The sequence below is a fragment of the Quercus suber genome, unplaced genomic scaffold (genome assembly GCF_002906115.3).
Source record: "Quercus suber isolate HL8 unplaced genomic scaffold, Cork oak 2.0 scaffold_96, whole genome shotgun sequence".
NCBI classification, from domain to species: Eukaryota; Viridiplantae; Streptophyta; class Magnoliopsida; order Fagales; family Fagaceae; genus Quercus; species Quercus suber.
Window position 1 is genome coordinate 1,339,437 of NW_027069561.1, and position 14,183 is coordinate 1,353,619.

At 37.1% G+C, this 14,183-nt stretch overlaps 1 protein-coding gene and 1 pseudogene across 1 annotated transcript; both read right to left on the reverse strand.

Annotated features, from left to right (window-relative positions):
- Window positions 1–1,123: 1,123 nt before the first annotated feature.
- Window positions 1,124–2,551, reverse strand: LOC136068027 (uncharacterized). Its single transcript, XM_065774648.1, has 3 exons — window positions 2,333–2,551; window positions 1,866–2,251; window positions 1,124–1,789 (listed from the first exon to the last, which is right to left on the reverse strand). Exons 2-3 carry the CDS (start codon window positions 2,247–2,249, stop codon window positions 1,232–1,234), a joined length of 942 nt encoding a protein of 313 aa, XP_065630720.1. The 5' UTR covers window positions 2,250–2,251; window positions 2,333–2,551; the 3' UTR covers window positions 1,124–1,231.
- Window positions 2,552–8,797: 6,246 nt separating this feature from the next.
- LOC112026579 (metal tolerance protein 9-like) lies at window positions 8,798–13,920 on the reverse strand (annotated as a pseudogene).
- Between the last annotated feature and the right edge of the window lie 263 nt (window positions 13,921–14,183).

The following is a 14,183-nucleotide window of genomic DNA, read 5'->3' on the forward strand; positions in this document are numbered from 1 at the left end:
TCCAGCTCTCAAGCTGACGGCCAAATCGATCACCTCAGCTCTCAAGCTGACGGTTTAAAAGATAGGCCAAACCCCCATCTCAGCTCTCAAGCTGACGGCCTAAAAAAGTGACCAAGTTAGTCATTCCAGCTCTCAAGCTGACGGCCAAATCGATCACCTCAGCTCTCAAGCTGACGGTTTAAAAGATAGGCCAAACCCCCATCTCAGCTCTCAAGCTGACGGCCTAAAAAAGTGACCAAGTTAGTCATTCCAGCTCTCAAGCTGACGGCCAAATCGATCACCTCAGCTCTCAAGCTGACGGTTTAAAAGATAGGCCAAACCCCCATCTCAGCTCTCAAGCTGACGGCCTAAAAAAGTGACCAAGTTAGTCATTCCAGCTCTCAAGCTGACGGCCAAATCGATCACCTCAGCTCTCAAGCTGACGGTTTAAAAGATAGGCCAAACCCCATCTCAGCTCTCAAGCTGACGGTCTAAAAAAGGTGACCAGGTTAGTCATTTCAGCTCTCAAGATGACTGACCAGTCCCCAACCATCTCAGCTCTCAAGCTGACGATTTAAAAGAGACTAACCAAGTCAGTCATTTCAGCTCTCAAGCTGACAGTCTAAAAAACTAAAAATTGTCAAGACCACAATCATTTTAAACTAACGGTCTAAAGATGGCCAAAGTCCAAAAATGGACGAGGCCAACTGACGGTCCAAAATGGGCGAGCAAAACAGGAGACGGTCTAAAGATGGCCGAGTCCAAAAAGGGCCAAATCAAAAAGTTGACGGTCCAAAAATGGACGAGCAAAACAGCCGACGGTCTAAAGAAGGTCGAAACCGTCAGTACACAAACTGACGACCATAAGGCAGATAACCTCGTCACGAGATGATGGGATTTTGCCAAAACTTTCTACAATCATTAAAACAAAATAATCAAAAACTGACGGGTTCATCAAAGTTAACCAATGGTTTAATAAAACTAACGGTACAATTAAAGTGAAGGCCCACAATCTTGGTTTCAGAACATACAAAAAAAACCCAGCAAAATAAGCCACGCAAACTGACGGCGTCATAAACAAATCCAAGCTTAAAAAAGAAGGCGTTTAAATAAAAAGGGGACTGTTAAAATATTACACAACGGTACCCAAAGGGGCACTTAAATAAGATTGTCTTCTACATAGAAAAAAAAAAAATAATAATAATAAATGAAACAAAATAAGAATGATAAAAACGTCACTTCAAGAAATTTTCTATTTCGCGGCAGGCTCCTCTTCGTCAAGCGGGACCATAGGGGGAGTGGCTGCAGCCGTCGGAAGGTTCGCAGCGGGTTGGGCCAATACAACCCCACTCTCTTCAGGAGGGGGGGAATCAACAGGGTCGTCCACACCAGGGGTGACGGCATCCGTCGCAGGCGTCATGGGCCGAGCGTCATCTATGTTGATGCCAGAAAGGTCCAAATCAGGAAAAGCTGACGCCACCTGTTTAAGACAGTCGTCGAAACCCGTGCCGTAATAACTGCCACAGGAATCGATAAAGGCATCTGACGCCTTGAATTTCTCAACAGCGTCAGCCCCTACCGTCTCCAACTGGTCGTAAAGAGCCGTCAGCTTTCCTTCTATTTCGAGCCGCTGACGCTTGGCCTCTTCCAACTCCGTCTTCACCTCTTTCAGCTCAACGTTAAGTATGCGCACCGCCTCTTTATACTGAGCCTGTTGGTTTCGCATATTGGCGTTGTGCTTGTTAACGCGAGTGACGACCCCCTCCTTGGCCACGCACCGATCCTGCAGCGCCTTCACACGAACCAAAGCCTAAAAAATGATATAACCGTCAGTTAGTAAAAAGAAAAAGTTGGGCACGACAGTCAAAGTAAAACTGACGGCTTACCCGAGAAAGGTCGAACAAGGCCGACGACCCCAGTTCTTCCGTCCCTAGCTGATCGCAAGGATCCATGTCCGTCGGCTTTATGAGGGCTTGGATGGCCTCGACGGCAAAGTCCTTGTGCATCAGCAGGCTCTGAGGTCCCTGCAGGACGGGACCGGAAGAGGTCATGACGCCCTTCCCAGCTCCATGACCCGACGTAGGGGGCGACTTCACGGGAGTAACGGCTGGTCTCTTCGGCGGGCGAATGACCACTCCGTCAGTCTTCCTCTTCTGGGAGCCCTTGGCGACGGTCCTGGGGGCAGACGTAGACGTCGCCTCACCCTTAGCTTTCTTCTCCTCCCGCTGACGGGCAGCAGCGGCCTTAATTCGCTCCTTAGCAACATCCATTTCTGCAACAGGCAAACAAAAGCAAACATAAGGGAAAGCCGACGACTAAAAGTTTAAAAGCTGACGGATAGGTAAAGACTCACGGTGACGAGCAAAATCTTCCAACCTACGAGCTTCGGGCGTTGGTTCGGGACCCCCACAGTATGTGTAAAGAGTATCGAGGGTAATTAAGTCCCGGCACGATCGCTCTCCTATGGGTATCTCCAAAAGCCGACGGATGAAGTCTTCTTGCTCGTCAGTTATTGATGGACGAGCGAAAGCTGAAAAAAAAAATTTGGCTGCGTTAGTATCTTTTCAAAGTTAAAAAATATATATGGCAAATTGACGAGGATAAAAGGTGACGACTAAGACCTGACTCCTTAACAAACCCCCAAGTATTGTCAAAACAACCATGAGGAATTGTTTCCCATTCATCCTGACGGCACACCCAATCCGTCCCCTCTACGAAAAAGAACCTACTCTTCCAGGCTCTATTGGAATCTGGCATTTCAGACACCAGCCTTAAATCCTTCTCCCTGACGGCGAAGTGATACATCCCTCTTGATGAAGAAAGGTGCCGAGGTCTATAACAATAGAAGAATTCATCCAAAGTAAGCTGACGATGACCTCCGCTTAAACGACCCCACAACACCTCGGCACTTATGAAAATCCTCCAGGAGTTTGGGGCAATCTGACTAATTGAGATGCCAAGGTAATCAGCTAGCTGACGGTGCAAAGCCGTCAGGGGCAATCTCAACCCGGCAGCAAACATGGCGTCATACATGCCAACGTCTGCAGTTCTTCCCGTGTAACACTTCTCACCCTCCATAGGCAGACGGATGGGAATATGGTCTGGGATTTGAAAACGGGTACGTAGTTCATTAAAAATTTTAAGCGTCATCTTTGGAGAGAATTTATTCACAGCCCAGTCCTTGGGAAGGATGAAGGGACGGCTACCTTCAGGACCTACAGAATCCCCTTCACTAGACTCCTCGACGCCTTCATCCCCGTCACTATTCCCCCCTAATTCAACTTCACTCCCCTCGCCTACTTCTTCCTCCTGGCCGCCGTTTCCTTGACTTTCCATTTCTTCGACGGCAACATGTGCTGACGTCTCCCTCTCTGACGACCAGGAGGAACTCTCAGACTCACTACTTGAGCCTGAACCAAACACCTCGTCGTAGCCCGCTCCTTCGCGGACCGACGACTGATCACTCGACATCTACCTACAAGTGACGGGTGTAAACTAAGCACCTAGGATGACGACCTCACTTTGAAAAAGAAGAAGAAATTGAAAGCATGCGAGAAAGGAAGGGAAACTTACAAAGTTCTGGAGTGACGGTTGAAAAAGCAACGGCGGGAACTTTGGAAGAGCTGACGGAATATGGGCGACGGATGTGCTCTCCAGAAATCAGGTGAATGAAATAGTGAAAATGAGGAGAGGGGACCACATATATATATAAGCTAAACGCACGGAAGACGAAGCGACGCCCGCGTTCAGACACGGAGCCAATCCAAGCACGCCACCTGTCCTTGCATTTAATGTTAAAAGGGTCAGCAGTAATGATTCTTCTCTTGATCAAAGTGGCAGGCAGTGACGAATGCAAACTCCATAACCCGTCAGGAACAGCCGACGGAGATATGGAGTAGGGGGCAACTGATATGGAAGAATTACACGCAGGTACCATGAGCCCAACCCGTCAGCTTTTGCTCTGGCTGACGGGTCCTCTATGACATGCTAGGCGCGAAGGAATGCATGCTAACTAGGTTAAAACAAAACCGACGGGCTGAAGTCCCCTAGGCTGCTGAACAAAGCATAAAGGCTGACGGTAACTTAGCTGAAGGGAAGTACAGGCTGACGGCTGAAAGGCTGACGGTTCCATAAAGAACATAACTTGGTCATCACGCATGGGTCTTAGGGAAATTACTTGTATTCCACGCCCAGTATCAGAGTCCTATAAGGAAAGGATTCCGCAATCTACGCGCATAAGGATTCCTATAAGGAAAAGACTTCTACTCCAAGGAAGAAAGGTCCACCCTCTACTACTATAAAAGCCCCAATACCCTCATAAGCCGAGGTACGCATAATTAACCCCTCTCTAGCACTCTAGAGTTGTAAAGAAGTTCTAACTTGACCTTCGGAGGGTATTTGGCCGGCACCACACCGGTGCTCTCTGTGAGGCCCTTTCCTTTTCGTTGTGTAGGTTTTGTTTTGAGCGTACAAGCGTCGTGCAACTCACTGGTGAGATTTGCGGCATCATCATTTATAATTCCAATCTAATATACCGATTGTTTCACAATAATATTTGTAATTACATGTAACAAAATATTTGCATATTGTAAGAGAAACACTCTTGAAGATTTGTGTTTAGTATTATATGATTCTTATCTTACTAATTAAATTTACCAAAATGCAAAGCTCAACACATAATTTACGAACTCCATACATAAACACAAACAAAATGTAAAACTCTCCATATAGAATTTTATCAACTCCATCATTCAAATTCCTTACATATTATGCAACCCAAGCCTCCATAATTAAGAAATAAAACTAAAATAATTTAAAAAATTGTGAGAAATCATTAAAAAAATATGGCCTAACTCTGATTAACACAAAATAAAGAGAGAGGGGCAGAGGAAGAGAGAGAGATGGCTCACAATTATTTCTCTGTTGCCGATGAAAGAAGTGACTCACAAAATGGTATCTCAAATATAAAACTAAATTTGAAATAAATATTATCATTTAGTTATTTGAAATATTGAATTAGATTTGATTTGACTATGATATTTGAGTTATAATTTGAAATACTTGTGACGTGGTGTGATGATGATATGCACATTGCACATGAGATACAAACAAGATTAAATAAGAGTTGCAAAATGAAGTTTCTACCATATTAAAGCACTATTATGGGATGTAATGGAATTAGGCACTCTTACCTACTTGGTGTGTAAACTTATGATCTACATATAAAAAAAAATTATAAATAAATAAAACACCCTTTGCACCCAATTTGTTTTTTAATATGGTAATATTTTCAAATTTACTAATTTAACCCAGTCCCATGTAAATATATAGAGTATTATTTAATCCCCCAAAATCATGCAAAAAAGATATTTTGCGTGTCCGTTTGTTAGTTATGGAAGTTATATGACATGTGCCAATATTCCATACAATTCCGGCCGGATACGTTTGAAATGAAAAAGACGAAGCTTCGTGTTTTTCTCCACAAAAAAAAAAAAAAAAAAAAAAAAAAAAAAAAAAAAGGACGAAGCTTCGTGAGATTTCAACGTGGATGCTCATACTCGATGATTAATAAGAGTCGGCACATGCGTCGATAATCCTTATTATAAAAAATAAAATAAAAAAGGAATTTTTCCCTTTTATCCATCATAATCTTCATTATTTTTTTTTTTTAAATTCCTTCTTATGAATTTTATTTACGTAATTATTTTTTTCTTTGTGCCATAACTAAAAGAGTAATAGACTATTTTTTTATGACAAACTTCAATTGAAAAAGGAAAAGAAAATCTTTCCTATTAGTTCAAAACCTATATATATATATATATATAAAGTTGAAGAAAAAAGAAAAAAGAAGTAATAGTTTTAATAATTAAAAAAAGGGGGAAAAAATTTTTATAACTTCGTAAGAGTAAAAAAAAGAAAAAGCTCAAATTCTTGATGGAATAATCTATTCTTCTTCCCGAAATTTGTGTATAGATAATATAACATAAGGACAACTAAATTTTGTATTGTTTTTAAGTTAAACTTTGAAGTTTAGGTGTATATGTTCATAATTTTATAAATTTTACAATCTGACCATTTAATGAGTATTAACCAAAATATCATACTTCACATTAGTTGTAATTTAAGAGTTGTTATTATGTGCCAAAAATATTTTCATGGAATGGTAAATGAACTTTTACTAAAAAAATAAAAGAAAATGGCTAATTCATGTATTAAAAATCCTAAAAGACATATACAATAATTCAATATGCATGTGGTTGCTTTCGCATGGCCACTTAAAAGTAAAATATGACACCAAAACACATCCTAACCCCTACTATACGTACCCACCAACCTTCAGAAAGTAACTTGTGCTGCTGATATTCATATCCACAATGCGCGCAATTAGGACTTAAAAGTTAAGGGAGTGGCAAATATATCTATATATATATATATATACACACCCAGAAACTTTAATGCTTTATCCACTTGTACTGTGCGGAGAAACTTCCTCCTACCTTCCTTACTTTGGCACTTTCTAGGGAAAACAATTCAGACACCAAACTAGAAGATAAGAATGTCGTTCATGTACTGTCAGCATTTGAGGATAAGAATCGTTAGATTTTTGTCATCTTCCTCCTAAAATTTCATTGTATTAGCATTAGCATTAGTGGTGCTAAAAAAAAAATATTGCTATTTTTAGCACCACCAATACTAAAAGCATGTTGCAATTATGAAGGAAAACTTAAAAAATTTAGTTGTTGAGCTACAATGTATAACCAAAGATAGCCATGCATGGTAGCTAAGATGATAAAAAAGAAATATTTTATTAAAAGTTATATTATTTTATTGTGTTCGAGGTAGTGGTAGTTGTTTAATGTAGTAGATATATTATTTTATTGTATTGCTTATATTATTTTATTATGTTCAATGCTAAAATAAAATCACCAAAACGATCCACTAGTGAAACCCAGCCACCACCAAAACAACCATCACCGAAACCCATCACCAAAACTAGCAAGCACCGAAACAACCTATCGCTACCATCGAAACACCCACCAACCCAAACGTCAACCCAATCACCACCCAAACGCCAATCCAAACGAAAACCTAAACACCACCTAAATCTGACCCAAACACCACCCAAACTTTAACCCAAATGCTGACCCAAACACCACCAAATCTAACCCAAAAACCACCCAAACGCAGACCCAAATTATTGACCCAAACTCCAACCACAGCCACTGACCCAAACGCTGATTTGTACCACCAACCCAAATCCCTACCTAAAATTGTGAGGGAGAACTAAGAGAGAAGAGAGACTCAGAGATCCTACCCAAAATCATGAGGGAAAGCTGAGAGAGAAAAGAGACTCGAAGATAGAGAGGGACTAAGGGAGAAGAAAGGGAGAAGAAAGTACGAAGAAGTGCAGAGAGAGAGAGAGAGAGAGAGAAGGTGAATAAATTATATTATTTTGTGTTTACAAACTCATGAACTGTAGGTTGTAAATATAAGTACCCACTATCTACGGATACTAAAATGTTTTAGATATAAATACCGGGTTAAAGAACTTTTTAAGTGTCTCAATTGCTAAAATAGCAATTTGGGGGGTTGTAAATGCTAATACTTTTAGGAAATGATGAATTTATTAATTTATTTAATCTAGGATAAAATGCAAAACTGACCCTCTAACTTTCTTTAGATTTCATTTTAGTCTTCTAACTTTATTTTCGTTCATTTCAGTCCTCTAAGTTTAGATTTATTCAATTAAGGCTTTTCCGTTAACTTTTGTTAAAATTTTTTGAAAAAAAAAATTGGAAATTATTTTTCAATCATTAATTGAATTTTTTAATTTAAAAAATTTGAAGAAAAATTTATAAAATTGAAAAATTAACCGCAACATATAACAAAAGTTGATAGAAAAGCCTTAATTGAATAAACTTGAAAATTAAAGGATTGAAATGAACAAAAGCAAAGTTAGAGAACTGAAAGAAAATCTGAAGAAACTTAGAAGGTCAGTTTTACATTTTACCCTTTAATCTAACAGGTCTCACGTTATGGTTTTTCTAAAAATGAAAAGTACTTTTTGCTTATTATAGGTATCACTCTACTTTGTTTTTTTCTACCATACAGCAATCAATTATCTTACTTTATTTGACATTTAGCTTTTATCTAAAGGTACGTTTAGCAAAAAGCTAGGGTCCAAATAGATGACCTCTGTCCTGCTCAAATTCTGTTTCACTGTTAACTTGAATATCTACTACAAAATCATAAATGCTTCATATACTTCAGGCCAAATTTTTTTTTTTTTTTTTTTTTTTTTTTTTTTTTTTTTTTTGCTCAATGTACCCCGTGTGCATGTGAGAGTACCATAAGCTATACATGCTTCATCACTGCATTTCCCCAAATACTCAATTGTATGTGAAGTTATCTGCATTATGGTTTTACTAAATTTTTGGTATGAAGTAGGACAATGGATTAACAATTTTGACAAACATAAGAGTTAATATCTTGAACTTTTGAACCCCAGAAGGATTGAGCAGCAGCAATCTGGCAGCCTAAATGGCTGTTGCTCGACTAATAAATTGGAAGAAGATTCAAGATAACTGAAGATTGGTCGTCTAATCTATTCATTTCAAGTCATATGGCAGAACAAACACTTTTGGTAGCCGCAAGAGGAGAATCAATAGTGACACCATACTAAAGAAATTAAGAAAATACCTAAAATGAAGTTATTGCTTCCATAACTTCCATAAAGAAATTGACAAGAACAATAAAATGAAGGCTTGCTGCATTAGCATGACTAGAATGAAGTTTGTCCTGAAGGGTGAATCATATTATCCAAATTATTACCATCTTGCATTAAAAGAAAAATGGTTCCATATCAAGGACTAGTACAAGATCAACTGTCTAATCCATCTACTAAATAATAAAGAGGGATACCTCATGATTAGTGGCATTAAGCCGTCAGATAGTAAATTATATAATCTGGCATCACAATAAAATTGCATCACATATTAACTAAATCAGCAACTCATTCAAATACCCTTGTGCTCTGGAAAGGCTGAGCTCTGATCATCACTACTGTCATCATCATCATTTTCATCAAATCGCAATCTTGTGTTCTGGCCTATGAGTATACTCAAAATCTATATGAACAAAAGCTCGCTCAATTTCTGGGAGTTGCTCAAGTTTCACTCGCAGTGACTCACCAATATTATGAGCTTTGTTCAAAAGCATGTCTTGTGGCAAAACTATGTCAACCTCCACAAAATAATTTGAACCAAAAGTGTACGCTCTTACTGTGTCAATGTGCTTGATATCTTCATGGTGGTTCCATGTCAGATATGTTAGCTTTGCCAAAAATTCAGGTGGTGCTGTCCTTCCAATTAGTGCCCAGACATTCTCAATGACTGTCTTCGTCCATATATTCATTGTATATAATGCTATCTGCATCACAGGTTCAACAAATCATTATAAAAAAAAGGATACCTTTAAGGTTTTAACTCCAAGGAGCCAATGAAAGTTCTATCCTCAAGCCACAAATAGTGGGCAATTCACTTTAAAAAACGAGAGATATAGAGTGAATGCCAATATTTTGTCATGCCAAACATGGCTGCTGGTGATTTTGATAATTTTAGGAAAAGAAAGGAAACTAATAACTTGTAAAGTAGCTGAATCCAATTATCATTATTATTTTTGGATGAATAAAAACAACAAATGAACCCAATTATCAAAAGTATAGTAAAATAAGGAGGGGGGGAAGGGATGCATATGAACTCACTATAACAGCTCCAGTAGGATCAATCCACCAATAATATTGAATGGCCAGAACAGCTGCTCCCAAACCAATTGAATTAGTAATAACATCGAAACAATGATCTTGACCATAGGCTCTAATAATTTGATTTTTAAATCTTCTACAATAGACCACGAGCAGAAACTTCACTATGGTTACAGAGACCATTATCCCAATCATCCATTTCTCCTTCTCAGGATCCTTTTCAGGCTGGGTCTGTAATCAGCACAGGAATTGAAAATTAATATTAAAGGGCAAACTGATACAGTAAATGACTACAGAAAATGAAATTTTAGAATGGTCATGTTCAAATGTTGCATCCACCAACTCAGAATGTGATCTAACAAGGATCTCATACATTTAGGTAGTCGCTCAAGACCTATGTCATCCTTTTCATGAAGTACCAAGAACCAAGGTCACATTTGACCTCGGAGTTCTGACAAGACATCAAGAAGGGAGCTAATTTCAATCTCTTCTCAAAGCCAACTTTGATTAAAATATGTCCTAGTCTAGCCATGCTCATTGCTGCCTTCTGCATCCTTAACTTAGATCAGGACACGTGAGATAAAAGTTGCATACCTGTGCAATTAATTGCCGAACAGACTCGAGCAGAATTTGTAACCCAAGAGTTGCCATTACTGAAGCAAAAACAATGATTCCCTGCAATTGCAAGCTAAATTAGTAAAATATATTAAAGCACGTGTTGTAAGTTGTAACGAAAAGTTGAAACACAGTCTATGATGTGATTATTGGCATGCCTTGAGTCTACATCCTTGTAAGTCATAATCACTCTTGAACCTACATTCAAACTCTATGCGTAAAACCAATACTATTTCTTCTGAAGAGTAGATTATTTGACTACTTTTAAATTTGATTCCTGAACTTTATATTCCTAAGACTAGATTGTGTCTATTGACTGCAGTTTCTAATTAACCAATTGCCCCAAACCAATGGTATTTGTTTATAAACTCAGAAGACCCTAAGATCAACATTTAGATAACAAAATGAGAGCCTAAACCATGGACCTAATGAAATAATTAGTCTTGCAATACATTAATCTCAGACTTCTTGTAATAGAATAAACTGTAGCATGACATCATGAAATGTCTATTTGTTGCTTTTGCCTCTACCATTTGTGGAATAAGACATAGCTGAGCCAATAGTAGTAATGATGGAATAGCATTTCAGTTTATTTCCCTCATTGATTGCAAAAAGAATTGTTGAAATCAGGGAAAAGGAGAAATAAAAACATAAAATCTCAACTTCTTTGGGGTTAACTTGTTTAATTAGTTTAAGATGCATAATTTTCACTCTAGCAACTTCTGACCAACCAAATGATCCATAGATACAACCCTAACCAAGTACACATGAATGCTCACTATCAGCTTCAACAACTTAAATCCATCAGAATCTGAATTTTCAAAGAGTTATTCGATTGGATGACTTACCACTGGCTGCATCCGGTTCTTTCCAATTGGATAACTGTACAGGTTTGGGTTTCTCATGGCATGGGCTGTGAACCACAATATAAACCCTGACAAGAGATCTAAGAGTGAATCCAATGTTGAGGCAATAACCGCCAATGATCTGCTCTGAATAGAAACATAGAGTTTTGCCACAAAGAGCACGATGTTAGCTATGTTTGATATATAGATCGCCATCCCCTCTCTCTCTTCACAAGCTGCTGCATCTCAGCCTGAGAATAATAATGTGCAAAAAGATTAACAATGAAAAAAAATATCCGTTTCTTTTTTCTAGTAAACAAGAAAGATTTTAGCTGAGAAGATATAGTATGGTTTTTCTTTTTTGGGTGGGGAGGCACAAGGTGGCATATGATGGGAGATTGAAATTTTCATTAAACATTTGTCCCATTTTGTTCCACCAGTTGTCATTCAAAATCATCAAGTTGAACACAACCAACCTCTGTTAGATTTCCAGGCATATAACCATTTTCAGCCATGGTCTCCATCTCAGTAAACACTTCAAGGAGTCTTTCTTGTTTCTTATAATAATCAGCAACCTTGCTTCGTTTCCCTGCAGTCAAGAGTAACAAGTTTCACATTATGTTCATCACTAGTCAAATTGAATTATTGAAAGCATTCAAAGTCATCCTATTTTGATATTTCATTTTCCAAAAGACCCCAACATCAAGTATGTTAAAGAGTAACAATCCATTGAATTATTATGACATTATTGAAGTCTATTCTATAGTTTCTCTCTTTATGTATATTCTCCAAAGAATGTGAAAGGAGTTATTCCTGAAAGACGTATGACTCAATCATTCACAAATTTTAAGTGCAGGAAGGAATTTTAGAATGTCCCTTGCTGGTAAATTGGAATTCCCAAAAACATCTAACAAGAATAAATTTGCTTCAAACAGTATTGAAAAAAGATCATAAATTTATATATTTTCTTTCTTAATGTATTTATTTCAATTGTGGTTGTTATCCTAACAAAGTTGGGAATAGGGATGTGAACACTCAACATTCAACAATCAATTCATGAGCATTAAAAATTTCAGGATCATATTTGCTGGAAATTTCGTAGTGAGTTTTGGATTTGATGGCAATCATGCTCCATTTCAGCCATTGTGAAAGTCCATAGATTGGGCACCTAAATGATCCCTGCCCAATATTAATAAGTGAATCCTGACCACTCCCTTGAAGGGATGCAAAACTTATCATTGGGTAAATAGTCTTTTTTGGATAATTTGATAATTAGGGAGAGATGATTTGAAAGAATTTTCTGTTAAACGACACCAAAAAGTGTCAATTGAACTATAATGTTCTTAGCCATAGGGATAATAGCCCCTTTTTCACAAAACATACCATTGGATCAGTAACTTGGTTGAGTCAACTCAGTTGTCAAGCCAAAATTGAATTATAAGCTGACCCCCCCCCCCCCTTCATCCGAGTCAACTTAGTTATCAAGCCAAAAATCAGATTAATTTACACCGAACAAAGAAACCAATGAGTCAGATGAGTCACTCAGATATGAGGCCCAAAATTAAATTACATATTTCACATTAAACAAAGAACATTTATGTGATATGTCCTTTTATTTTATTTTATTTTTACTAAATAGTTCTTGAATCTGGATTAGGATCCAGTGCACCAAGTGCAATTACCCCTAACTTCTCTCACAAATTTTTTTACTTCTTCACTTTTAACTTTAAAATTTTTTTTATTCAAAGATTGAGATTGAAAGTTACTTTTTTAACTCTCAATCTTAAACATTGAATCTTCCTAAAAAAGAATATGGAATTCCAAAAATAAAATAACTTTCATTCTAATATTGGCATGTCTTGGCCAAACACTAAGATACTTAAAGTAATTGAGTTAAATCATGCTTACTAAAAATATATTTTGCTAGTAGTCTAGTAAATTTCAAATTAAAAAAAAAATTAATTACTTTAGAGACATTTTTTTATATTAAAAGATAGAAAAAAAAAACCATTTAAAACGTTAATAAAATAGAAGTAAATAGATGTTGAAAAAAAAAATTAATAGGTCTTTGATTCTTTCCTTAAAAAAAATAAAAATAAAAATAAAAATCTCTCCATATTTTGTAATAATGCAATTATTATCACCATAATATATTCATGAATACATTAATATACTTATTTATTCCAATCAATACAAGTTAATCAATGGTTTTTTTTAGTATATTTAATTTGATCATTTATGTTTTGTAATATAATATAATTATAATTTTTTTTAAAAATTATAAGCCCATCAAGGATCCATTAAAAAAGTTCATAAACAGCCCATTAGGCCTAATTTAATAACTCAGCTCTCAAAAAACAAAATAGACATTACTCCACGGCGCCCGAAACTCAGCCCAGTAGGCCCATGGCCCAAGGAGAAAAGGGGCCAGGCCGGCCCATTGCTGACCCTTAATCAATTAATCTATGTTTTCAAACACACAGATCATGATTCATGAAAGAATTGTTACTGCTTACTTGGGGCATGAAGAAGGGTGCGAAGAGTGAAGAAACCATGCTCCCTATCTCTTCTTTCTGGCAGTGCTGGGAACTCATGCACACTGAGCCTCCAAGACCCAGATGACATTTCACTTCTCGCAGCCGATTCAACATCTTGTGGCCCAAAGTTCTCTCTTCTGCTCTCATGGCTCACATTCATGCCATTCCCACCCTCTTCCATGATAAGTATTTATAGACATTTTTTTTTTAAATTTAATAGGTCATTGATTCTTTCTTTTTAAAAAAAAAAATCTCTCCATATTTTGTAGTAATGCAATTATTATCACCATAATATATTCATGGATACATTAATATACTTATTTATTCCAATCAATACAAGTTAATCAATGGTTTTTTTAAGTATATTTAATTTGATCATTTATGTTTTGTAATATAATATAATTATAATTTTTTTAAAAAAATTATAAGCCCCTCAAAGACCCA